We start from the raw sequence: 27,500 nt of genomic DNA on the forward strand, positions 1-27,500 counted from the left end.
TATTTTATTATTTTATTATTTTATTATTTTAATTTTAACTCTCCGGCGTCGAAATATCCAAAACGGAGTAGAGTAGTTTTGAGTATTATAGTTTTGATTCAAAAAGGACACGAAACAATTCTTAAATATGCAAAAAACAAAAAACAAAAAAACAGGTTTGAGAGGTGAACACTGCAACTGTGTGAGAGTGTGGCTGATAGTGTATCATGGAATTTGAAACGGGGGTGGTGGTGGGGGGGGGGGGTAGATCTGATATTGTAAATCCAGTCGGTTTGGCCGCCCGTCACTACACGGCGCTCCGCGGGGAGATCAATGAATCAGGTTAATCATTGACTGGATTCAAGCCAGAGAATAAAAAGCTCGGGACGTTTCTCCGGCGGTGTCCTTCCGCACCGAGGGGAAGAGGGAGCACCGTCCGGCCGCCACAGGAACGTCAGACATGAAGCTCCTGCCGATCCCCGTTCTGCTGGTCCTCATGTCCGGCGGGACCTGGGTGCTCTGCGGCAAGGCGGGCGACGCCGCGGCCCCGGCCCCGGCCCCGGCCCCGGCCGAGACGCGCTCCCGCTTCGCCGCCCTGGACGAGGTGCGTCTCCTGGCCAACGGGCTCCTGCAGCTCGGCCAGAGCCTGCGGGACTTTGTGCACAAGACGAGGGGGCAGATCAACGACATCTTCCAGAAGCTCCACCTCTTCGACCACTCCTTCTACCAGCTGTCGGTGCTGGCCAGCGAGATCAAGGAGGAGGAGGAGGAGCTGAAGAAGACCACCACGGTGCTGAAGGCCAACAACGAGGAGATCAAGAACCTGTCGCTGCAGATCAGCTCCAAGGTGGAGAGCATCCTGGAGGAGCGCGGCCAGCTGCAGAGCAAGGTGGGCGGGCTGGAGGAGAAGCTGAGCAGCCTGTCGCACGGCCTGCTGAGCGCCCGGCAGCTGGACGAGATCAGCACGCTGAAGGTGAGTGACCCGCCGGTCGCCATGGAAACCAAACATCGGCACTGAGAAGTGGGCGAGGTGGGTCGTTTTGGAGCGAGGTGTCCCGACCTGTAATCAGACAATCCACTGATGGATGGAAGATTGTGGGTTGTTTTTTTTTTACGTATTTTGAAAATGACATTCTGTAAGTACACTCTGAGGAAAATGACCAAAAAGTATGCCACTGAATCAGCGCCAGGAGTCATTCAACTTTCCGAGTCTCTTCCAGATCCTTCACTTCCTCGACGTCGCCGGCCGATGGGAAAAAACAACCGAATCTGCCTGGTTTTCATTTCAGGAGGTGATCCACAGCCAGGAGCGCAGCATCACGGAGCTGCTGAGCGCCGTGAGGGAGCAGAGCGACCAGCTCAGCCACCAGAGAGGGAAGATCAAGACCCTGGAGGAGAAGGTGCCCTGCTCACGCGGCGTGCCGCGAGGGCTTCTCCCGGCGAGAAGCCTTTCGATCCGCCGCGTTTATGACCGGAGGTTTCACTCCACCGTCACTCATCACCCCCGATCGCTTTCTCCCGTTCCAGCTCACCGCCAACACCTTCCCGCAGGAGACCGCGGAGCAGGCGCCCGAGGGCTTTTACCCCGAAACACCGACCCTGACCCCTTATCGGATCTCCAACTCCACAAACGGCACGGGTGCGGACGGTAGGAGCAGCGTAGAATTCCGTTCTTTATGTCTTTAAGGCCCTCGGTGGCGATAAAAACGTTTCATTCATTTGCGTCCGTGTTTAACGTGCCGTCGGTGCGGGGCTGAGAGAATCAGACGCAAGGCTTTGTTTCTCGCCCTCCCATAGATCTTCCCCCGGACTGCAGTGAACTGTTTCGCCGGGGAGGGCGGGTCAGCGGCGTCTACGTCGTGAGACCCGACCGAGCGGCACCGTTCATGGCCTTTTGTGACATGAGCCAAGGTACATCCCCCCCCCCCCAAAAAAAACCAATAACGGAAACACCGCTAAGGGGCGCTGTTCAGCTGAGACGGCCATCTTTGATTCCCCGAACGACTTCCTTTTAACCTGAACGAGCCTTCCTCCCCCAAGACGGCGGGTCAACGGTCATCCAGCGCAGGAGGGATGGCTCAGTGGACTTTGATCAGACCTGGGAGAAGTATGAAGACGGATTTGGAGATTTTCAGGGTGATTATGGGCCAAAGTTTGAATCAGGGTGGTACTCGGGTTTCCATATCTTCTATATCTTCCATATCCTTCTGTGTGTTTTCTGCAGGGGAGTTTTGGCTCGGCCTCAAGAAGGTCCACGCGCTCGCCGGCGGGGGAAACTCCGTCCTCCGTGTCGAGCTGGACGACTGGAAACACGGCAGAGGCTTCATCGAGTACGGGTTCGACCTGCGGGGCCCCGGGAACAACTACGCCCTCCACCTCACCCGGACGTCCGGGGACCTGCCCGACGCGATGAGCAACCAGACCGGCATGATGTTCTCCACCAAGGACCGGGACAACGACAACCACCAGGACTCCAACTGCGCCCACGACTACACAGGTTCGCGACGGCCCCCCGCGGTGAAAACGCGAAAATAAAACCGCCGCCCCCTAAACGCACGCAGTTACAAGTGGTTTCTGTGCTTGTTTTCCCCCCAGGCGGGTGGTGGTTCAACGCCTGCGGCGACACCAACCTGAACGGGAGGTACGTCCGCGTGAGGCCCAAGGGCCGGACGGAGCGCCGGAGGGGGATCCAGTGGAGGCCGAGCCGGAGGAGCTCCTACTCCCTCCGGTTCACCCAGATCTCCGTCCGCCCCGCGGCTCAGGCCCCCGGCCCCGGCCCCGAGACCGGCGGAGCCTTCTTCTGAAAAAAGACAATTCTGGAAATTCCCCGAATTCCCCGGAAGGATGAACGTAAATTAGAAGGAGAGGGATTCAGCCCAACTTTGGTGAAGACATGATGTGGACGGCCAGGGTTTAGCGAGGCACGGACCGTGGGCGTTGTCTGACATTGATTTGTCCCGTTAGGGCCGAGATTAGAGTAATTTACAAAGGCTTCTATTTACACCTTGATCCGAACACAAAGCTACTCAGCGGAGAGAGAGAGAGAGAGAGAGAGAGAGAGAGAGAGAGAGAGAGGAGGTGTGAGTCGTGACTGACATGAGCTCTAATACGAGGACAATCAAAGAGGAAATAGCAAAAAAATCTGAAACTTTCAATTTAGACGTTGGTAGACTGATTCCGTGCATGCAGGCAGAAATTTGAGTCACATTGACTCTGAGCTTTCTCCATACTGTACATAGTGAATTTTTTTGATACGTTAAATATTTTTATATATAACTTAAAGATAAATCCGCTCAATAATGGTAACCTTATGTAATGACGGTTTTCGTGTGATTTTATTTTGGAGGGATTCAACATATTCATGTGAATTTGTTAAAGTTTGCAATAATAAACAGACTTGATCATGTTCGATAAACAATGAAAATTTATTTTCTTTTTTTTTACATGTTTATACGACTACGTTCCCCTTATTATGGGTGTATTTTTTCATCACTGGGCTTCTTGGATTGGCCAGGCACAGCTTTGCCTTTTTATGTCAACAGAGTGATGACCCTGGGTGATGCTGTTGCAACATGGGAGTCCTTGACCTAAAACACACCAAACCACTTAATTGCGATACAAATATCTGAAAGTATATATATATATATAAATATATATACAAAAGTATTTCATAGAAGACTAAATTAGGAATATGAACTATTCTTATTATTGAAATGACTTTGTATGTTCAATGAATGACCACTAGAGGACAGCACGGTCCCATCTGATTGCAGACAAAACATCATTTTGTAAACACATTTCCATTTGCTAGTATACACAGTTGTTCTTCAACTTAACCTCGAACCTGTTTGGACAGATATTTCTAGGATTGCATGGAGTTTAACGAGATAACCATTCCTGTGCCCTAACTGCCACCATCATAAACTTATGGCTAAACTTAATCCGTCCTCGCCCTAAACTTGAAAACGGGCCCTTCTCTTAATCTAGACACATTCTACTCTCTGCACGACTCCTGCTGTACACGGACGGACGCCGATTGCTCCCTTTAGCACTTCAAAAGGCTGCTACTACTACTACACAGGCACGCACGCACGCACGCACGCACGCACGCACGCACGCACGCACACACACACACACACACAGATACACTCAGTACCAGTCTACCACTCACTGGGGCTTTGGCGGGGGCATGCACTCTTGACAGTGATCCCCCTGCACATGTGTGAAGGAGCCTCTTCCCTTACTAGCCCTTCCTCTGCACACACACACACACAGACACACAGACACACACACACACACACACACGGGCGCGCGCACACACACACACACACGCGCGCACACACACACACACACACATCACAGCAATGGGTTATTTTGGGGCTTCCAAACCACCCTGCTACCCATGTGCTTGCAGCCTCAGTGAAATAAATAGGAGGAGCTAATATGTTTCCCTCCTATTCCCCTTCCAGTGCACCCCTCGCCCCGTGGACTCCCGGCGTTTTGTTTTTTTTGTGGCCTACAAACCGACAAACGGGAGGATCTCAGCAGCGTCTGTTGTCCTGTGAGTCGGACCGTCCTCTCCACAACCATGGATGACGGCCCCCTGCAGGTGCTGACGGTGCCCACGGCCCCCTACCCCGACCAGAGGCCCGGCACCGGCGGCCTGAGGCGAAAGGTCCACGTCTTCCAGTCCAGGCGGTACTACCTGCACAACTTCATCCAGAGCGTCTTCTCCTCCATCGACCTGCGCGACCGCCAGGGGTCCACCGTGGTGGTGGGCGGGGACGGACGCTTCTTCAACCGCGACGCCATCGAGGTCGTCGTGCAGATGGCGGCCGCGAACGGGGTCAGTGGCACAGTGCGCGGGCAACCGACACCGACGCTCACGCTCACACTACGTCTTCTGGGTTCGTCTGTACGGTTGTGTATTGTCATTGGGAACACACACATTTTTCACACATTTGCCATTCACGTGAAATAGGCCGACAACAACTGGTCTGTGTCACCATAAACCAGACGCCTGCTGTTGCTAGGCTTTCATATTCTTGGGTTTTGCTGTGGATACATCAAGTTGGTGTGTGTGTGCGTGTGTCTGTGTGTGTGTGTGTGTGTGTGTGTGTGTGTGTGTGTGTGTGTGTGTGTGTGTGTGTGTGTGTGTGTGTGTGTGTGTGTGCAGAGAATAACGGGACATCAGACAACGGGAAGAGATCATAGACCGTGAGATGATACAACTTGTCCTACAACAACAATAAGAAAAGAATAATGCTGATATTCCAAAAGTGCACCAATCGCACAAGTGAAGGGGTCGTCGTCCATAAATTCCAGGGGGTTTTCAACAAACTCAAGTACAAGAGCTCCAGATGGGCTGATGGATTTGGACAACCCGTCTGAAAATAGAATATGACAAAACCAACTTTACTATTGATATCCTGCCATAAGCACTTATATGTGCTCCCTGAGGTTCCTCGTCTGAAATCAGAGCGCCTCGGACACTTCCGCGGACGGGATTATATTTCGAGGGATTTAAAGTTAAGTTGCTCGCGGCGGCACCGGCGCTCCGTGTTCTCCGGCCGCGGCCCATTAAATGAAATCCTAACCTCGGCCCGGCGGGCGGAGGGAGCGCGGACGAGTTTCCCCCTCCGCCCCAAATACCTGTGTAACGGCCTCTCCCGCGCCACACCCGCGCGCTCTCTCTCTCCTCCTCAGGTGGGCCGCCTGATCATCGGCCACCACGGCGTCATGTCCACGCCGGCCGTTTCCTGCGTCGTCCGGAAGCACAAGGCCATCGGCGGCATCAGCCTGACGGCCGGCAGCAACCCGGGGGGACCCGAGGGAGACTTCGGCATTAAGTTCAATACGGCCAGCGGAGGTATGGTAACCGGATAGGAGGAAGCGCGGAAAGCTCTCAGCCAAGTGCAAAATAGCCTCACGAGAGCGTCGGACGGACGAGTCACAAGCTGTGGGTGGGGGTCGTGCAGAGCCTGGTGCAGACACACGCGCACACACACACACACACACACACACACACACACTGTAATGAAAAAGGAGTTTTTCTGCAGAACATTACAAACTGCCGTAAACAGGAATAAAAAAAAGGAAAACAGTTTAATGTCAGTAATGTGTCAGTATGATGTACGACGGTGGCGTAAGTGTCCTTTTGTTTCTAATGTACGATACACTTGGGAAATATTATACACAAAATCTATATATACCACAAAATAATATACCAAATCATATTACCATGTAATGAATTGTATGGTCGCCGTGGCCGTTGTCGGATCAAAAGTGGAGTTAACACAGTGATTAAAAAGGAATCTGAAGATGATATCACTGAGAGACCGTAAACGATGATAATGAAGCTGTAGCTCGCAGCCTGAAGCAGGATGCCACACGCAGCGAAATGTAAATGTACATATGAGAGGTGGCTCCTCCTCCTCCACCGTCTTAAAACTTTGCCCAGGCCCCGCGCAGGAAGTCGTCACAAACAAGATCTTCCAGATCAGCAGAGCCATCGAGGAGTTTGCCATCTGCCCCGGACTTCGGGTGGATCTGGCAACCCTGGGCAAGCAGAGGTTTGACCTGGAGAACAAGTTTAAGCCCTTCACAGGTGAGCGGCAGCGAAATCACTCGTTAAATGGGAATGATGTCACGTCCATCGATTGAGTTGGGCAAAATGAACTGTCTACCCACATTCTTATGTGATGGTTCTTTTTCACAAGTTGTACATGTGTATTATTACACTATCCTAGGCTTATACTATAACTGTGACATAGAATGAACAAAAACAGCCCATTCTTGATACCACAGGTTCATGAACACAGTAAACAGTACAGAACATCCATTCTTTATGTTCTTTATGTTGCTTTCTAGTGGAGATCGTGGACTCTGTGGAATCTTACGCAAACCTGCTGAGGAACATCTTTGACTTTGCGGCTCTGAAGGAGCTCCTGTCCGGTGAGAACCACATCAACATACGAGTGGACGCCATGAACGGAGGTAAGGCATGACGGCACGAGAGGACGTGGAAAATGTCATCCCACACAAATAGTATTTGTTTAGCTCTCTTAGTCTGCACTTTTTTTTCTGCACTTTGCATTATGAACATAATGCGAATGGAGGTGTGAGGTCATTTAACACAGGAACACACTTCGATAAAGTTCATGTGGGTTTGTTAAGCTTACTAGGTTTACTTTAGCTGCATTTCTCAACAATGGATCTGGATTATTGCAGTTATACGTGTGACTCGCAGGTAAAATTAAAAACCTGTTATTATTAACCGATCATAACATTATATTATTCTCACATTTGTCCCTTATTCGCTGAAAATCTTTGTTTATGCACATGAAAAGGACATGTCTCTAAAGTATCTGTAAATAATCTGTCTTTTATGGTAATATATGATGATGAACATGATGGATAATTTGCCCCTTTCTACCACATCCGCGATATTCTCCTTCTATATATCTCATTATTATCTATATCTATATCTATATCTATATCTATATCTTCCATCCATTGTTTTGTTCACCCACTTTGTCCTGGCTGTCGTCACGGGGAGCTGGAGTCTATTTACACTCAGAACGGGACTCTGGGCCAGGAGTCGGGGTCACACGTATTCACACTTTCCCACCACTTCGAGCATCCAGTTCGGTGTGACGGGCGCGGCATGCATTTGGTGCGGGGGGGAAACCGGAGCAAGACCCCCCAGAAACTTCCCCGCGCACTCCCACGGAAAAAAACAAACTCCGGATCACATTCGGACCCCCGTTCTCAGGCGCTCGCAAAGCGACTCGCCCCGCCGCCTTCTCTGTTATGACAGAGAATAAATAGTCGGGCATATCAGCCTCGGGCCGAGGACTCCAAACACAGTTTCAGCTGTCGTTGCCTTTTATCAAAGTAGCATGAGGGATCAACCTGAGGGAAGGGGTTTCCAAGCCCCAACCCCCTCCCCCCGGCTTCAGGAGGATGAGGACTGCAAGTTGATCCCAGTGCCATTTAGAGTGTTCCATAGTCATAACACTGGAACCAAAGGTGAGAAAGTTAATACCCCCCCGCACCACATGCACACACACACACACACACACACACACACACACACACACACACACACACACACACTGGGAGGCGAGACCTCACAAGTGCTAAATGACTCAACTTGACGGGGTTCGTGTTTTATTTTAACGAGCATCAACAGAGCCACCCACTAGTGACCTAACCCACAATGCGGCGTCCCACCGTGCGGCGTCCCACCGTGCGGCGTCCCACCGTGCGGCGTCCCACCGTGCGGCATTCCACCGTGCGGCGTCCCTCAGCAATGAGCCACCGTCGGGTCACCTAAAACACTCTGTTGAAGTGACAGCGAAACAAAAGGGTGGGGGGGGGGGGCGCGCGCACCGCACACCTTTAAGACCCCCCACCGGGCTCCGCCTCCTTAACGCGTCTATTTGTTCCCTGTGTTCGGCGGGCTCCCCAGTGATGGGCCCTTACGTGAGGAGGATCCTCTGCGAGGAGCTGGGCTCCCCCGCCAACTCCGCCGTCAACTGTGTCCCCTTGGAGGATTTGGGGGGACAGCGCCCCGACGCCGACCCGACGTGCGCTACGGATCTGCTGGACACCATGCGAGGAGGAGAGTACGACTTTGGGGCAGCGTTCGATGGCGATGGGGTGTGTATGATCAAAAAAAAAAAAAAAGAATCCTTAAAGTGGGAATCCACGAGATTGTCTGTGTTGGGTGGATTAAGTCGCCTTCCCTCTGACAGTTTATTTTCTCTGAAATATGTCTTCCTCTGATCTACTGATCACTTTCATTTTTCCTGGTCACTTTCAATCAATGCCATCGGCGCATTCTTGGACATTCTTGCGGACCCCGCCCCACCCACAGTGGGAAGGAGCACAGGCATAACCCAAACACATTGAATGGCTGTTTCTGATAAAGTGCTAGCTGAATAAACACGAGGAAAATATCAAATATGGACTTTTTTTTTACATTTTTTATTTTTTTAAGCAAAGCAATCTTATAGATGACTACTTTAATGAAATGGGTTAAAACCCTGTGTTGGACGTGAGCGTGGCTTGACCCTCCTTGACCTGCGGTGGGGGCCTTGTGTGTGTGTGTGTGTGTGTTTGTGTGTGTGTGTGTGTGTGTGTGTGTGTGTGTGTGTGTGTGTGTGTGTATGTGTGTGTGTGTGTGGCTCTCTAGGACCGCAACGTGATCCTGGGTAAGCATGGCTTCTCTATCACCCCGTCCGACTCCGTGGCCGTGGTCGCTGCCAACATCTTCTGCATCCCGTACTTCCAGCACACGGGGGTGAGAGGTTTCGCCCGCAGCATGCCCACCAGCGCAGCCTTAGACAAGTAAGGCATTGGCCTGGCATACGCACACGATTTCAAATAAAGTTTAGCTGCTTCAGGGCCTCCGTGGAACGAGGGAGAGAAGGGGGTCAAAATATGATCTCATCTCCTTTTACAGACGTTAGGGCGTCTTTTGATGACACGTTGTACTTGGACTGTGCAATTAAGACGATAACTTCAAACATCATGTGTCTATATATAAATACTTCCCTCTCTAACCATTTCATTCCCATACTGTCTTTGTTTTTCGCACAGAGTTGCCAAGGCAACTAAAATAGAGCTATATGAAACTCCCACCGGGTGGAGGTTTTTTTGGAACCTAATGGACGCCGGCCGACTGTCTCTGTGTGGAGAGGAGAGTTTTGGAACAGGTGAAGTCTCAGTGACGCAGGAAAAGATTTTCCCACGCATGCGTGGACGAACACACACGCACACACACACACACACACACACGCACACACACACCCACACACACACACACACACCAAATTACAGATATTGCTTGTGTAATTGTTTTTGTGGCTTTTGGTGGAATTTCGTGGCTTTTGGTGGAACAAAACACCACTGAGTTGCATTTTACTTCACCCTAATCAGGTGGGGACCATATCCGTGAGAAGGACGGGCTTTGGGCCGTGCTGGCATGGCTCTCCATCCTCGCCGCCAGAAGGCAAAGCGCGGAGGATATTGTGAAGGAGCACTGGTTGAAGTACGGCAGAAACTACTATACCAGGTGAGCGGGGACCAGAATGACTTTTTATTCTGGTGCATGGTTACGCAAGTTATTGTGCAAAAGCAAAACAGACTTTGGTATACCATGCACACAAACTTGTGTGCGACCCATGAGGCCATGGCCCAAACAGGAGTGAACTGAGGTGAACGCTTTGAGATAAACCCGTCTTAAATGACCGACTTGAGCGACCTCTAGTGGACACTCTTATACACGACGTGTGAATAGATCCGTAATTCAATTTGATTTCACTGAACAAAAACTTCACCCAAACCAGAAAATATCAAGACTCTAAACTGTTGTTTGCCTAATGCCCACCATTATGATAGATACTGTGCTCGAAAAAGTAGAGCACTGTTGAGTCAAAGTAAAACACAGTACAGTGAAATGCAGTGGAATTATATGAAACAGTGTTTTATGAAAATGCTCTGCATGATGTAGTGTGAGATTTATTTTTGTTTAAGATTTTGAAAACGCATTTCTTTTCCACTCTACGGTTAACAGTATAATGTGTATTTATTATTACAATACCATGCCCACATATTATTCTCAGGGTTGTCATGCCCCTTCAACCATTGCAACAAAGCTAGATCACATACAGTAGAGCATGCAGGCGCTCATGTCGTAAAAAGTTCTATAGAATCCTAAAAATATAATGAGTCCAAAGGATTTACATATATACCAAAGGCAGACGCTAAATCAACGCCTCGCATGATGTAACCTTTGCACGCTGTCTCATCATGTCAACAATAAGTCACGTTGCTGTTGGTGCGAACTGCTGTTGGTTGTGCGTGCAGATATGACTATGAGGATGTTGAACTAGATGCGGCCTGCGAGATGATGGAGGACTTGGAGACAACGCTGGTGGACAAGGCCTTCGCGGGGCAGAGGTTCGCCGTGGGGGAAAAGATCTACCAGGTGGAGAAAGCAGACAACTTTGAATACACAGACCCCGTGGACAGCTCCATCTCCAGGAACCAGGTACTAGAAGGCGGCGACCGGCGCTTTAACCGGTGTTTCGGCCGTTTCCGCCCTCTAACTTAAGGCCTGATAGTAAAATTGCAGTGTATCTCATAATTAAAACCAATAAACCATCACTGATCCCCATTAGGATAACCTTGTTAATCTATTTGTAAATCATGTGACGCGCTTGGCCACAACATAAGGGATTGTCGGGTGTTTTGGACCTATATTAAATTACACATCCTCAATGGAGGCGCCACTTAGGCGTCTGGGGGCTCGAATGCTGAACCTGTGAGAACACACACGGGGGGGGCCTGTGCTCCGCTTTCTACCCCCCAGGGCCTGCGGATCGTCTTCTCCGACGGTTCTCGCATCGTCTACAGACTGAGCGGGACGGGGACGGGCGGCGCCACAGTCAGGGTTTATATAGACAGCTACGAAAAGGAGGAGCTCTTCCAAGAAACGCAGGTAAAAGCAGGACGCGGGGCACGTTTCCAATTCACTAGCGAGCTCATTTTAAGCGACTCCATTCTACGTAACTCGCTCTTCCTTTTCAGAGAAACCTATGGAGGTTTGACGCAGCATGCTCTGTTTCTGCCGAGGGTCTAATATAAGTCAGATCAGGCTCAAATCGGCTTTATTCAGCTTCATTTATATATATGTATATATATATATATATATATATATATATATATATTTTTTTTTTTTTTTTTTTTACCTGTGATACCATGAGCTATCAGAGATACATTTATAAATGTACACATTTTGCATCCTACTATAATCGTGTTGCATGCACAGCCTTAAAAAGTCCAAAAAGTATTAATGAGAAATGCCACCACATGATCCTTTCAGCTGCTACAGTAAGTGCGTGTGTGTGTCTCTGTGTATGTGTGCGTGCGTGTGTGTGTGTGTGTGTGTGTGTTTTGGGAACAGGTGATGCTTGCACCTCTGGCAACCATTGCCCTGAAAATCTCGCGGCTCCATGAGCGGACGGGTCGGAGCGGCCCTTCCGTCATCACATGACTTCTCCTCCATCGATCAATATTCTCTGTTTGAATTATTTTGTATTTCTATTTGAATTCCTATTTAGAATGTGTCCAAATGAACAGCTGGAGTTTGACGCTAACGTAGATTCCCTGATTGTCACTGTACCAGGATAATAAAAGGCAAGTTTTTTAATGTGACGTTCTAAATATATATATATTTTTTCCCGGTAAGAAAGGGCTGTCAACTTGACGGTTCAGGTTTTTTGAGCTGAAGGTGAATTAGACGCGTTTCAGGCATCGCATCAAATCTTTCAGTCGGAAAACGGGTTGAAAATAAAGTCATGGTCATCTTCATCTTATTTGATCTCATCTTTGGACTTTGCTATGACAACCACCAGTCGGTTGTCATAGCAACCAAAGATGGGAAAAGATCAGATTAACAAAAGTATCTGCAGCATAAAAAATAATAATAAATCATAATATAATAATAAAATAAAATAAAGTAATAAAATAAATAAACAAACAAACAAACAAACAAACAAACAAACAAACAAACAAATAAACAAATAAATAAATAAATAAATAAATAAATAAATAAATAAATAAATAAATAAATAAAGTCATGGGTAATGAAGTTGTATGAAAAACAACATACATTATGGCAAAAAAGTAGCACTCATATTCTGCTATGAAAATTGTGTCACATTGAGAATTGTTTAAATGGGAAAAAAAAAACCAATAATATATATATATATATATATATATATATATATACACACACACACACACACACACACATACACACTACTCACAAAAAGTTAGGGATATTTGGGTTACGGGTGAAATTTATGGAAAATGTAAAAAAGTTAACGCTACAGTGATATTATATCGTGAAAGTAGGGCATTTAAGTAGAAGCATGCAATGGTGATTTCCTCATCTCAAACAATTTATTGAAACAAAAGCCAACAGTGGTGGTTAGACCACAACAAAAAATGTCAACGTCTCAATAACTTGTCATGTGCCCTTGAGCATCAATTACAGCTTGACAACGACGTCTCATGCTGTTCACAAGTCGACTTATTGTCTGCTGAGGCGTGGCCCCCCACTCTTCTTGAAGGGCGGCCCTCAGGTCATTGAGGTTCTGGGGTACAGAGTTACGAGCCTCTACACAGTGACTCAGCTGATCCCATAGGTTTTTCTATGGGATTCAGGTCTGGAGAAAGTGCAGGTCACTCCATTTGAGGTGCCCCAGTCTCCAGCAGCTGCTCCCTAATGACGCGACCTCGATGAGCTGGAGCATTGTCGTCCATGAAGATGAAATGAGGCCTGTGTTGTTCATGCAGGGGCACAATGACTGGATTAATAATGTTATTCAGGTAGTATGGGCTTGTCACTGTACCATTCAAAGTGTAGGGCAGTTCTGTATTGGCTAGACACACCTGGCCACACTGTAACACCACCACCACCAAAGGCTCGTTTGGTGACAACAGTGACTGATGCATAGCGCCTTGACGTCTCCAACATCGTTGGCGGCCATCATTTCTGCACAATGTGAATTGACTTTCATCAGAGAACAGCACTGAGGCCACTGGTGCCTCGTCCGGCGTAAATGCTCCCTGTCCCATGCAAGACGATGATGCCTGTGCCTGGTGTTGTGGTCAGGTACCATTGCAGGTCGTCTAGCACGCAGACCACGCTGATGTAAACGGTTTCGAATGGTCTGATGCTCAGCAGCCACTTCCCTCTGAGAACATCCTGTTTGAAGCCTCGCTATGGCGAGGTACTGTTGACCAGTTGTTAGGTGTCGTCTTGGTCTCATGATGTCAAAATGTGAACAGCATGATGAAGAGGACCGTTTAAAATACCAATTCTAATTGAACCAGGAAATGTATTGGTCGATTCATCAAACACCTGTTGTGAATTTTGCCGTTCAGCTCCTTGTTAGAGAACAGCAAGTTGTGCAAAAAGTACTGAAACACTGAACAGTTGGACATGTGCATTCAAAAGTTTAGAGAAGGTCAAATTAAGTTCACCTGTAAAGGTTATAGTGCATTTTAGGTTCATCCTGAAATTTCACCCGAAAGCCAAATATCGGTAACTTTTTGTGAGTAGCGTATATATATATATATATACAGCTGAACTATTAACTTCCACATTAAATGTATTGAGATTCAATTCATGTTTCATCTCACTGGAACATACTTTTATTGAAAGTGAACTCAGCTAAACCCCCCAAAAAAACATAAAAATTGTCTCTGGCTCTAGAACCACAAAAACAACCTTACCTTCCCCTTGAACCGCGGCTGTGCTTCTCAGCCTGTTAATGGAGCCTGCGTGTGTCGCCACAGAGCCTGAAATTATTAATAATAGAGATTCTTTACTTCTTCTTACAAGAGAATTAAAACTCAACCAGAGAATGACAATCTAATGGAAGAGACTGTGGAATAGAATAGAATACTGTACATATTAAACAAGTATACATGGACATTTCTCATTGGTTTTTGGGATGTACTGTCTACTCAACAGATTCACTATTGTAGGTTTACATTAAGTCGTATTAGAGGCAGTAGTACTGTTTATGAAGAAGGCCCTCGAATCTCACCTTTTCCATATCGCTCTCACCTTTTTTAGTTCCTGTTTTTAAACTTTCCCTTCTGGTTTTAAATATATTAAAATTATTATTTTGTATCTTTGTATTATGCCATGTGAAGCGTCTTTGTGTACCAAGAAAAGCACAATATAAATCCAATGAATGACTATTATTATTATTATTATTATTATTATTATTATTATTATTATTATAATGACTTTACTGAACGTCAGGGTCTTGTATCTTTTGGGGGCAAAAAAACACACATGCAAACAATTTATTGATGTTTACACCAGGTTTCAGACGGCTGTCGCTCGTGCTGTGATCGCCGTGCAGCTTTAGTCATTCGGAATTAGAATAGTCAATATGTCTTCAGGGTCATCCAGAGGTCACCTCTCAGAAGCAGATGTTTCATTTGAATAATTCCACTGACGCCTCCAGAACCTCCATCCCTTCACACCTTAAGTAAACACGCAACCCATACGCATAACGTCGATATTTGGCCTCAACGAGAGTCTAATGATGCAGCGGACCCTGCCGGCTGGACAAAGGGAAAACACACGCACACACACACACACACACACACACACACACACACACACATACACACTCTCACACACACACACACACACACACACACATACACACACACACAGACACACACATATACACTCTCTCTCACGCACACACGCGCACACACACACACACACAAACACACGCACACACACGCACACACACACAAACACACGCACACACACACACACACATACACACTCACACACACACAGACACACACACACATACACTCTCTCTCACGCACACACATGCACACACTCAGGAACACACACACACACACACGCACACACTGTTGACGCGATTTGATTGTTACATAATGCATAACTATTTCAGAAGTCCGATGAGATTACTCCCAGAGATGACTTACTTCTACTGATCCAGAGCTTTGATAACAACAACGAAAGAGAAAAGACTGGATGCTGTGATCGTCGATTGTTGTTGAACAATATAATGGTGGATTATTTTGCTGAGACCCAAATTTTTAACCCCTAGAGAAAAAATTAAAATAAAACTACCTTTGAGATAATAGTAGAAATATATATATATATATATAGAATAATATAGCTGCTAATAATTCAGACCAATGATCTTGTTGTAAGTGGTTGCAAATGATATTGTTACTTGCACATGCACCTGTACTGGTTACGTTATTATGTGTACACTACACAGTTTGTCAGAGGTGTAATAGTAAAGCTTTTTTTTTTGCGTGCAATAGGTGGTTTATGCTTATCACTTGTAAACGTCATGAATACATCCCGTTCCCATGTGTTTTTAATTTGGGTCACATTTTTAATTTGCCAAATCTTGACGGAAGCTGAGAGCGTGAGCAGCTGCCCTGTGATCACGCATTCACTTTGAAGTGATAATATCCCTCTATTTAAATCTACCATTAAAACAAAGCCACTGCAGGACGGGTCAGGGGAAGACTGGATAAGGTCCTATTAAGAGTTTGATTTGGGAGGGTTATTTCATTTTGTCGGTCAAAGTGACAGAGGGAGGGTGGGGTATTCAAATGGAGGTGTCTTCCAAAGTAGGTAATAAAAAATAAAATACAACAACGTAAAATAACGTGTGTTCCACTAACAATGGGAACAGCATATAAGAGGAGCACATGCAGAACTCAAATGCAATGAGCGGCTGTTTATTATGAAGTGCCGGATTAAAAACACGGAAGGTTAAAGGATTTTTTTTTCCAACTAAAAATAATCCCACGCAATTACCACATTAAAACCTTAAATCCTGACGAACCGACTGATGTTGTGTTCTATTGTTGTATGTCCACGCCACTGTAGGCGTGTGATTCATCATGCACAGGAATATCCAAAGTACATTTACATGCCTCGTGCCCCTAGCACAGCCTTTTAAATGTATATTCATGTGGCGCATAGAGCACATATCGTTTATTCTAAGAGTTACGTATCAGATGCGGCCGAACAGACAGCCCCTGCGCCCGACCCGCGCCGCTGACTCTGGTTCTGATGCCGGCGCTGGGGCGTAAACACGGCACTGTCCCCTTTAAGGAAGTCACGTGACGCGCAAGCACGAAGCAGGAAGTGGAAGTTACTTTCCCAAGTTTGACGCGGAACGTCCGAGTAAACACGGAGAGAACAGACAACAAGGGAAGGGGAAACACGCGACTTAGACACTTGATATAATGGCAGGCATCAAAGGTAAATCCGTCGATGTGTTCTATGTACAACACGTACCATGCTGACTAATTCTAACTTCGTTTTTTTTTTACGACCGTGGGTGGTCAGGGCCAGCGGTGCTCGTCTCCCCTTCCATGGTTTGCGAAATGCTGGAAACCTTTCCCTGCGAAGTCTATTCAAAACCTTCAATTATTAGCGAAAAAAACTTGGTGTCTGGGGGCGATGAAGTGGTTTAAGTCGCGTCCCCCCCTCCCCGTTTTTACTTCCCCGTTGGTTTCGTTATTGTAACGTGACCATTCCCACCGCCAACCATTTAGCTCATCCGCTGTACACTGCACCGCAGAGCGTTTACTGCACTAACGTAAAAGTGAAAGTACCTCTGACATTTCCGATCATGCAAAAGCAAACAAGTACTCGCGCTTAAATGTACTTAAAGTGTTAAAAGGTACGTCATGCCCTGACATGACCCTGTGGTGCTTGATGAAGTACTACTGAACCTGTCGTTCTTCAGATGAGTGCTCTTGCAAATCATGATTACGATTCCTAAAATAAATACAGTACAGTAGTAGATAGGTGGTGAGCAATTCTAAATCAGTAGTTTGACAGGGTTTTTTTTTCTGTCAGTCTCTATTTTACCAAAAGATCTGGAAGGAATGTAGTCGAGTAAAGTAGATATTTGCTTTGAAATGTCGTGCAGTGAAAGTCAGTAGTCTCCTAAATAGAACATATAAGCGCTTGGAATAAAATACTCAAGTACAGCGGCGAAGTACTTGTAGTTGGTTCCCCTTTCAAGTTCAAGTTCAAGTTCAAGTTCAAGAGATTATTTGTCACATACATATACATACGTTCATACATATATGCAGTGAAATGTCATGACACCCGGTGATTACGCACAATAAGCTCTATAAATACTAAAAAATACCAAAATGTGCGTAATCGACACAAGGTGCTCGCGCAGGCAGCCGCAAGGGGAGGCGCCACAATCGCGATTCTGGGTCCTATAATTATATAATTGAATTAATTGACTGTGTTGTAGTAAATATACATTTAAATCCTCCTAAAAGTAATTTTAAATAGCCTTACATTATTTAATCTTACAACCAGACAGAGAATGCAGTGCAAGGAAAACATACTTGAAGAAAACACAATTCAAACTATAAATATTAACATAGCTTTGTAAAAAAAAAAGTGCATTAGTTAAAATGTCCCGTTGTGTTCTGTACGGCATGGTATATGGTACATTGCATGTGTGTATTAATATACATTAACATTTCTTTACTTCAACTTCTTTCGTCTTGGTGTTTCAGCTCTTGTTGGCTTGTCCTTTAGTGGAGCCATAGGGCTGACGTTCCTCCTGCTGGGATGTGCACTGGAACAGTACGGGTAAGTAATGGCCCTGCCCTGCCCGTAAACCCAAAAAAACAGCATCACATTAAGGACGTTTTTTTTTTGTTTTTTTTCTCCAATCGCTGTAGTGCACACGATAGGGTTTAGCGGGATGGCGATCACAGGGGAACGCACAACTTTGGATTATAGCTCACACGGAAGAGGCTAAGAGTGAAGACCTCATAATGAGATCAACCAATGTCCTCGAAAATTTGTCGGGACTCGAAATTCCCACCTGAAGCGCTTTGGTGTACACCCGGCGTTATTCTCCCTCAACCAAAGAGATGGCTTTACATTTCTCTTTTTTCTCATTGTTTTTTGATTTATATAGGTAAATCTTGCCTTGACCACCATCATCATCATCATCATCGTTCACTTGACCATCATTGTCATGGATTTATAACCGTGTTCTAAAACCACGCATTATTTTTTTTTTAAGGGTCTACTGGCCTCTGTTTGTCCTGATTTTCTACGTGTTGAGCCCCATCCCAACCTTCATCGCCAGAAGACTCGGTGACGACACCGATGCCGCCAGCAACGCATGCAGGGAGCTCGCCTACTTCTTCACCACCGGGATCGTGGTGTCATCTTACGGGCTTCCCATTGTTCTCGCGCGCATACAAACGGTAAATCTTTCCCCGTTGTCTTAGAACGTTTTTTTTACGGTTCCTGTCGTTACCTGCTCCGACAAACTGGAGCAGGTAACGATAGGAACGACGACGTCACCAAGCAAATGTGTCGGCTTATTTTTTTTGTATGCTCTTTTATTTTTTATTTTTGGCTTCACATCTTAAGAATCGGGATTGTTCTCAGCACTAACCACTCCAATCCGCCTCTCCGACAGATCCAGTGGGGCGCTTGTGGTCTCGTCATGGCGGGAAACTCTGTGATCTTCCTCACCATCCTTGGCTTCTTTTTCGTGTTTGGAGGCGGGGACGACTTCAGCTGGGAGCAGTGGTAGAACCTGTCCTGGACAGAAAGATGGATGGATGGATGGGTGAATGGACGGAGAGACAGACAGACAGACAGACAGACAGACAGACAGATGGGTTTGATGATTTGATGCAAGTATATACTGAAGATTGGGGGCACAGTGTTTACTGCAATCATTTGTTGATGACCGCCGTGTGTTGGGTCTATACAGTCATAACTTGGGCATGTTGCCAAGAAAATTATTTGCTTTATGTTATTTCATGAGGAGCCTTGGGGGTTTGGGGACGGAGCACGGAGACAGCGGCATCACCCCTGTTTCTGTGCTTTGTGTCTGGGATGAACAGCAGAGATCTGACTCAACGTTACCATACATTTACACCTCTGGCCCCCATCATCTCCAACATCTCCCTTTGTGTCTTATGTTGTTGTGCAACGCCAACCGCCCCGTCCTCCAAACTTCTTAGTGTGGTTTCATTTACATGTATTCAGCTTCAATTAACCAATATCATAAAGGGACATTCACAAAATAATTCTGAAAGGACTGGGTGATATCGGAAGGATCTATTAACATGACTAAAAGACCATTTGAAACAGTGTCAATATATACCCATGATAAATTGGGTTAAGTTCAGAAACCCATGTTGAAGAATCCAGCTGTGGTTCACAATGATGATTTGAGACTGAAGCTCTATTCTTATAGTTATTTCTGACCTCATTCGAAATCCGTGACAGCATGCCATCTCTTCGACATCCATTTTAAGTGATCAAATGTCTGCATCACTGTCTCTTAATTTCAGGAGGATGCACTGTTGCAGAAAGACAAAAAAAATTACAACATTGACTTATCACCTGGTCCTTCTCTCTACATCGCTACTCTTGGATTCAAAACTTTGCAATGGGGATTTGGCCTTGTTGAACCGCGCTGACCTAATGCCAAGCGCTGTGGCCAAGTATGGGTCGTTTCCTCTCTGTTTTATCTGACACTTAGCTTTAGTCCTTATTATCAGGTAAATGTGTAATGTAATATATATATATGTGTTATTGTTTCCTCTTGTATCATTTTTGCTGCAACACTATAAAGCCTTATTTTATATCCTGACGTACAAGTTTACACGCTCACCAAAGATCACTCTAGATTATAGGAGGTAACGTACGGTGTTCTCCAACAGACCTAGTTTATCTGTGCCGCTGGGAAAACACAGATTATTAAAATTTCTACTCTGCCCGTAGTTCAATTTGTGAACTATTCACAAAAAAACACAAAATCCCTGAATGACTGGTAGGCCAGAAATTTGTATTTTTGAGATAATGCCGCGCCATTTTTTCAATTTTACTTTTAATACATTCATTGCAATGTAAGTATATTACAATTTCTCATAAGTGCCTATCACACAAAATATAGGTTATTGTCTTTATTCCTAAATGCAAAGAGCAGCCTGTGTAAAAAAAAGTGTCACAATTCTAACATTACCAGTAAGGGCAATGAAAATAGAACGTATTTGTAAAATAATGTTAAGGACTAATGCTTGTTACTTGTTTCCAGTTCAAATTGTTAATAACACCTTTCAGCTGTTTGTTTTGTTTACAGAGAAAACACTATAGGCCTCGTCATTTTGTCTTGATACGTCGCCTGACGTGTTGTGGTAGATTTCCCTTTAAAAACTTTATAAACTGCACTTTAAAAACACTGAGGGCTTAAAAGAAAATACCCCGGGGCCTCATTGCATTGTGTTTTTCTGACATTAATTAAAGCTCAGTATATAGGAACAAATGGACTGCGGCTCCAACTTACTGTTGACCTATATTTGTGTGATGTTTTAAAAAAAAAAAAAAAAAAAAAAAAACACAAATACAAGCTGCTGATGTGATCGTGTGCTCCTCCTGCCGACCGTGTTTGTGGTGAGTCGCGTGAGGGACTTTGGGGGTCTATCTAACTTCATTAAAATCCACTCCGTGCCAGTCCCTGGGCGCTGCTGATGGACCATACGCTCAGCGAGACACTTTAGCAGCAATTAGGGCTGTAGAAAACCCTGGTAAAGATGTCCCTGGAAACGCCAGGGAAGAGAATGAGGAGCATGAACAAATCCATCCAGCCAGAGTCAAGAGTCTGGAACCCAATAGAAATTCAGGTGCAAAGGGCTATTAATTATTTCGTTTTCATGGAATATTAAGCACCTGTAAAACAGGAATATATTTTTCTCTGGAGTTCTTGTTACTAAAGAAGCGACTGTGTGCTTTCTCTCTTGTGTTTCTAATTGCATAACAAGTTATAATCACTGGAGCAAAATACAGATAGCACTGCGGCTCGTTTTCGGGGAAAATACCGACTTAATATATTCACGTTTGAATAATGTTTGATAGGAATCCACAGTGGTTGATTTTAGTAGTTTGCGCTTACCTGGGCGAGGGATTCCTTCAAGCTTCTTCCCATTTGTGTCCAGCCGTATGATTTCCTTTGTTTAAAACGAGGAGTCCACAGACTGCAAATGAGTTACAAACAAATCTGCATTATGTATCACTCGTGAAAGCATTTAAGTGACCAGAGAGGGACATAGGTACACGTGGACTGGTAAAACCGAGTTCTGTCAACAGAACACAGCATGGAATACAATGTTAATATTTTCTATGCACTGTGTGTTTTGAGTTTTTCTCAAGAAAACAAAGTGGGAGAAGTGGGAAGATCTACACTAGAGGGTCATAGATTGGAGTAAGATCTGAGGGAGGCACTAATCTGATGGTTGCGAAACAGAGTGAAGGTCAACTTCTGCTCTGCTGGACCTGGAGCCGTCGACCGGCTCATTTTTCCATCTCGAGTGATCCGCTGGATTAAAAGCAGTATTTGGAAAATGCATGCTGTCAAATAGCGGTGAAACAAATTATAGGACGCCGTTGCACACAACAGAGGGAGCGAAGAACCACGCCTCGGGCTGCTTCTGAAACCGGCGCGTCGGGCATCAAATTCCAAGGAGCATTCACAACCAATACTCTAGGACCCGCTACGATGCACCCTGCCGGCGCTATCTACCCCCTGGGAGAACCTGACAGAGGACCTCTTCAAGACGGGAGGCACGGATGAGCACCCGGCTGACGGAGGCTGCAGGCATGAGTACGCTTTGAGAGCTCCTCGAGGTCCTGGGAGGTTTATAATGCCGGGATCCGTGCTACGGCTGTGTGACATACAGGGATGTTATCTGATGTTGACAGTCCCGTTTGTTTCATCCTTGATGATCTGCCTTAAATGCAGCAGGAGAATGTGCTCCGGAATCAATGAATGTGAGCTACAGTTTACTTGATGCAGTTTGTGTGCAGAGAGAAAGAGTCAAAGGAGGGGGTGGGGTAGATTTGAAGTTGGAGCTCAGGGACGTCCATTCATCTCTTTTTCAGGACAGCCGTTGCCTGGCAACAGTTAAGGCATCACATTTTTTTCTCACTGATCGCGGAGTCAAGCCTTGACAACGTCCCGGCAACAGAGCAACAACGCACATCGCAACGCCAAAAAACACAGCTCAACGGAGTACAGCCTCCACACACAATCACGACACAACAACACTCGCGTCATCGGGACATAACACAAGGCACGCAACAGGTCAGAAGACCCAGCAGTGGCAGATGGTCAGCCTCACAGCGAGGAGCTCCGGGTTACAAAGTGGATGCATGCACACAGGCTGGCATAATTTATTTATTTCTTTCTTAAACTGTAATTCTGGATACAAGGGATGTACATGCATTTTTGTGAATAGTTAACTTGTAATATATATATATATATTTTATTTTTCCATTCATTTTATATATATAATGTTTTCTTTGCACTTTGCTACATTTATTTGTATTATTATTCTAATTATTATTTTTGGATTCAGAATAAAAATAAATAAATGGATTCAGATGTACATCAGCCTACCTTGGGGGCCGATCTCATTTAAAATTTGAAAAAAAAAGTAACATGCACACACTGGGCTGTAGATGCCACAGGTCAGTCATCCAATCTGTGTTTTTTGCTTTTTGGTGTCGCTTTTCCAGGTAGCATTTTTTCTTTCCACACCAGCAGCGAGCGAGCATGGCATGGGCTGCAAGAAGGAATTACCGAGAGAAGTCCGCGCAGGGGGATGCTCCGAAATAATGTTTTAGTGCTCCCGTGTCCAGGGGCTATTCCCCCACCCCAAATTAAGTTACGAAAGGTCCACTTATTATTTCTTTATGCGCAACGGAAAGCCGACTCCAGTCACTCAAGTCGGTAAACTCCATAATTCGACACGGACAATGGACACCGGGAGTCTCTCCGTGAAACCCTGTGTGTCCAACACTGTGCTTCGTCGCGCCATGGACACAAACACTTTTTTTAAAGATCATAATATCTCAATTAAGGATCATAGACTTTTAATCTTTTTCTTTCCAGAATGTCTTATTCTAACTGACTGAAGGTCGTTTGAAGTTCTTCGGTTTGTACAGTTAGAATTCTCATTTGGGTCTGAGTGAACATACCCATCAGCCTAACGGCTGTGTATTATTATTTTTTTTTTTAAACCTGTGCTGGCAGCATGCTGGTCATACAACACAGAGTATTTGTGCCATTGCATCTAGGACTGCGTTAGGCTGCAAATGGAGCTCAACTTCTCAACCTGCAATGCAACTCTTTATTCATTCTTTATTCATCAAGAACTGCTGCAATAACTCTGTCCTGTGGACGACCTGTGGGATGACAAGAGCACAGCTTTTTGTAACACAGAAAAGTATCGTTTTATTTCACGTAGGCTTTGCCCTTTAGCTTTGTCATTATTGGCATAAAGCAAAGCCAGTTAAGTCTACGCTCTGCTGTCAAGAGACAAGGCAATAACTCTGCCGGTACATCCGGCCAGCCGATAGGCATAATAACTTCCAAGGTATAACAAAGCAATGGGAACGACGTTATATTCATACGCGGTTTTGCACTTTAAAATAGCATCGAGACTCACCTCAACAGAGAAGGTCCGTGGTGTTTCTGGACCGACCGTTAAACCAACCATGCGCTGGGACCGTCTTTCCTCATTTGCATATCAGGGTGAGCAGGTTTGCGATGTGTCCGGACCGGTGGTTAAACCAATCATGCGCTGGGACTGTCCACCCTCTTTTGCATATTGGATAAGCAGTTCAGACTTATCCGCGTAATGCGGCCGTGTAAGGGCTAAACGAGGGACGCTGTGTGGAGCGCCGAAGAGGACAGAGATCCTCCAGATACATCCAGGAGATCAAATCTGACAAAGGGGCATTGTGGCGCCCATGACGCTCCCATGCAAATGTCTTCCACTGACACACCTCCCAACGAGGTAGTGGACGCCGCCACTCTGCGAGGCCAGTGAGCCTTGACGCCGGGTGACAAAACTTGACCGGTTTTGGTGTAGGCTTGTGAGATACCATCACATAACCAATGAGAAAGCCACTGTTTTGACAGAGGGTTTTCCCGTAGTAGCCCCGCTGTACCAAACAAACAGCTGAGTTGTGCCCCTCATTGCCGCTGAGACATATGTATCCAGAGCACCTCGTTAGCATGCGGCGGCGGGTAGAGAGAGTCAAGCGTGATGTCCCTTGAACGACAGGAGCTCCTGATGTTCTTCGGTATGAAAGTCGGGTTGGGTTTCAATGTAGCTTTACTCAGATCGCCATTCATAAAAAGGCTGCTAGGGTGCACTGACAGGGCGGCCAGATCCCCCACGCGTAGCAGATGTCAGCGCTAGCAGAAGTGTCGTTCTGACGGACAGCTGTTTTAAAGGGATGGTGTCAATCAGTTCAAAGCGCTCATCTGTGAGACAGCGCAGTACTAATGCGAGGTCTCGTTTCGGGGCAAAAGCGCGTGACGGGGGTCAGATAAGTCTTGCTCCCTGTGGGTAGCGTTTAATCACAGGACGGCTAAACGCCGTTTTTTTCGCCAATACCCTCATGGCAGGCAGAAATATCCGATGCATACACCTCACCAGTGGAAGGGGATAAATCAGTGTCCAATAACCACTGGAGATAGGAAAGTATGTATTCCACAGGGCACGAGGTGGGAATGGGATTCTAACCTTTGCACTCGCAAGATCTCCACTTCCAAGCCTACTGAGTGTTAATCACTGCAGACGACAAGCCCCGTTGTTGTAACCTCAACCTCTCGGGTGCCAGGCCACCAGTGGCTGACCGAGAATCCCTTCCTGCGCCCGAGAGATGGCACCGAGGAATCGTCTGCCAGTGACTCGAACCAGCTCGTGTGCACCTAGAAACATGGGTGCACACATGCGCTCCGGGGCTACCAGAACGAGGCACGCGCTCTCCGCTCTCACTCTCGTGAGCAGGCGGTCTATGAGGTGGATCGCAGGGAATGCGCATCGCGTTCTGACGAGGGGCTGTCGGTGTAGCCCTCACAGATAGTCCAGATGAATGCCCAGGGAACCCACCCACTGTCTGGGAAAAGGACGGCTCTTCTCCCAGTTGATGGCGATGGTGACTTTTATTAATTGAATATACAGAAAACAAGGGGGGGGAAATGAATAATGCGAAATACCATATACCACAGTATTTTGGTACATACAGTATTTGAAAATGTAATACGGTTACATCCCTACTCCAGACGAGGGATCCCCTTCGTCTGGGCCTCGACACTCCCCTCTACGGCTGTAAAGGGGAGTTAGGTGGAGCCCGGCACCTGGAAAGATCCAGGTGTGGTCCCGTCCCACGTCAATGTACTGTAGCATTTGATGGTTGGGAACTGTGGGCAGAGGATATCCCTCCTGGCTGCGGACTTGGTCGGACAGGGGAAGGCCAAGAAGGACGAAGCAAGAGGGCAGAGCCTATGTGAAATAGAACCCTGGAATTTGACTCAGAGTTGTCCTTCAACTTGATTTTGTTTGTTTATTATTGCATAAAAGGGCTTTGCTTTTTCGTTAACCTATTTGATTTTATGTTCCCTCCCTCCCCGTACAGCCAGACAGAGGCCCTAACAGTAGAGCGTACAGTATAGCTTATAGGGTATATCGGGATGTGTGTATATTAGGGTCATCTTCAGTCTTCACCTATTTTCCAACAACTTTCATCTTTTCAAGTGCAATGTTTTCCATTTATATCTGCTTTTTCAGTTTAACTTCACTTATTATATTCATATTCTTCACTTTTTGTTTTCCACCTGCTTTGGATGTGTCAGTATCCCACGTCTGTGTGTTACCCGCATAAATAACAATAAGTAATAAATCAATTATTAAAACGGTCGATTTGATCTATTATTGTGTTATTATTATGTTATATTCACGCATATGTATCACATTTAAAGACTCAACACGATTTTATATTTTTGAACTTGAATTGTGCGAGATGTGCGTGCGTGCGTGTGAGCGCCGCTGTGTGCGTGTGCGCGCGTGGGGGCGCGCGTGTGCGTTGCGAGCGACACAGGCGGAGAGGGAGCTGGGCTGCCCCGAAGTATCGGAGCAGAGCTCGGAGAGGACGCACTCGCGGCGGGGGGTGAAACCGAGCTTTCCGTCGCGTCGTGCGGACCAGTCCCGTTCGCACCGCGCCGGGGGCAGCAGGGCCAGTCCAGTCCGGGCCGTTCCGCCGGGCTCCGCGCCGGGGCATTGGGACCGGTCCAGTCGGCTCCGCCGGGCGCCGCGCCGGGGCAGCGGGGACGGTCCATTCCAGTGGGCTCCGGACCGGGTGCACGGCACCGGGAGGCGGCGAGGCGGGCGGCACACACGCAGCGGCGCCGCCACGCCTGTCGGGACGGAGAGTGGGCACGGAAAGCACGTAAGAATTCGCATATTTCCCCGCGATAGACTTCCGTTCACTTTCCGCGGATGTGCTTCGCGGACACTTGAGCTGGGACGAGGTGAAGCGTGTTTCACGCTTTTGTTCTTGTTTTATCCGGAACTTTCGTTTCCTGCACCGTTTGTATTGGCGCATTGTTGTTGTTCAGTCAGCGGCTCTTTATATAAGTTATTCCCGACTGACAGTTGGATTTAAAGCGGTATTCCCTAAGATAATTTCATGAAATATAAATATATCAAATAAAACTCCTCTATTTGAGACCTCATCTCGCTGGCACTTTAATACAAAAGGCATCCAATGTGCAGTACATGGTTTCCTACGCTGCTTTCGTTGTTGGTGGCGGTGTCCGCCACACGCGCCAGGAGTGAAAGGCAGCCACAGGGAATTTCGATGAACCGACATGGATGGTTGTGGTCAGTATTGGGTATGCACATTTCCAGATATGGCCTGATGTAGGGTCTAAAGCCGGTATATCTGTCCATTTGGGTGCATTCATATGAGCAAGTCGGGCGTCGTTCCAAAAGAAGATCAGGTTTTCTGCATCTTCTCCCGGGGGAGTGATTCTAGTCCATAATAAGTCCTACTCTTATGGAAA

General features: G+C 46.5%; 3 protein-coding genes across 4 annotated transcripts; all 3 read left to right on the top strand.

Annotated features, from left to right (window-relative positions):
* Positions 1-439: 439 nt before the first annotated feature.
* LOC307237692 (angiopoietin-related protein 3-like) lies at positions 440-3,319 on the top strand (the record flags this gene model as incomplete). The annotated part of the gene is made up of 7 exons (XM_080010455.1): positions 440-952; positions 1,269-1,379; positions 1,507-1,627; positions 1,777-1,890; positions 2,020-2,115; positions 2,204-2,476; positions 2,575-3,319. The coding sequence occupies 7 exons, from the start codon at positions 440-442 to the stop codon at positions 2,781-2,783; spliced, it is 1,437 nt and encodes a 478-aa protein (XP_079866581.1). The 3' UTR covers positions 2,784-3,319.
* Positions 3,320-4,480: 1,161 nt separating this feature from the next.
* LOC307238367 (phosphoglucomutase-1-like) lies at positions 4,481-12,204 on the top strand. Of its 2 annotated transcripts, XM_080011300.1 has the most exons (11): positions 4,481-4,825; positions 5,686-5,848; positions 6,440-6,586; positions 6,850-6,975; positions 8,453-8,643; positions 9,179-9,333; positions 9,586-9,701; positions 9,925-10,060; positions 10,855-11,038; positions 11,360-11,488; positions 11,954-12,204. In XM_080011300.1, exons 1-11 carry the CDS (start codon positions 4,568-4,570, stop codon positions 12,041-12,043), a joined length of 1,695 nt encoding a protein of 564 aa, XP_079867426.1. In that variant the 5' UTR covers positions 4,481-4,567; the 3' UTR covers positions 12,044-12,204. The 2 variants fall into 2 exon arrangements, with proteins under 2 accessions (XP_079867426.1, XP_079867427.1); XM_080011301.1 differs by lacking the exon at positions 11,954-12,204 and having other exon boundaries at positions 10,881-11,038.
* A 4,503-nt stretch (positions 12,205-16,707) lies between these two features.
* Positions 16,708-20,240, top strand: leprot (leptin receptor overlapping transcript). Its single transcript, XM_080010782.1, has 4 exons — positions 16,708-16,843; positions 18,130-18,205; positions 18,648-18,834; positions 19,053-20,240. The coding sequence occupies exons 1-4, from the start codon at positions 16,828-16,830 to the stop codon at positions 19,167-19,169; spliced, it is 396 nt and encodes a 131-aa protein (XP_079866908.1). The 5' UTR covers positions 16,708-16,827; the 3' UTR covers positions 19,170-20,240.
* The last annotated feature ends 7,260 nt before the right edge of the window (positions 20,241-27,500 follow it).

The sequence above is a fragment of the Zeus faber genome (assembly GCF_960531495.2).
Source record: "Zeus faber genome assembly, chromosome: 12".
NCBI lineage: Eukaryota > Metazoa > Chordata > Actinopteri > Zeiformes > Zeidae > Zeus > Zeus faber.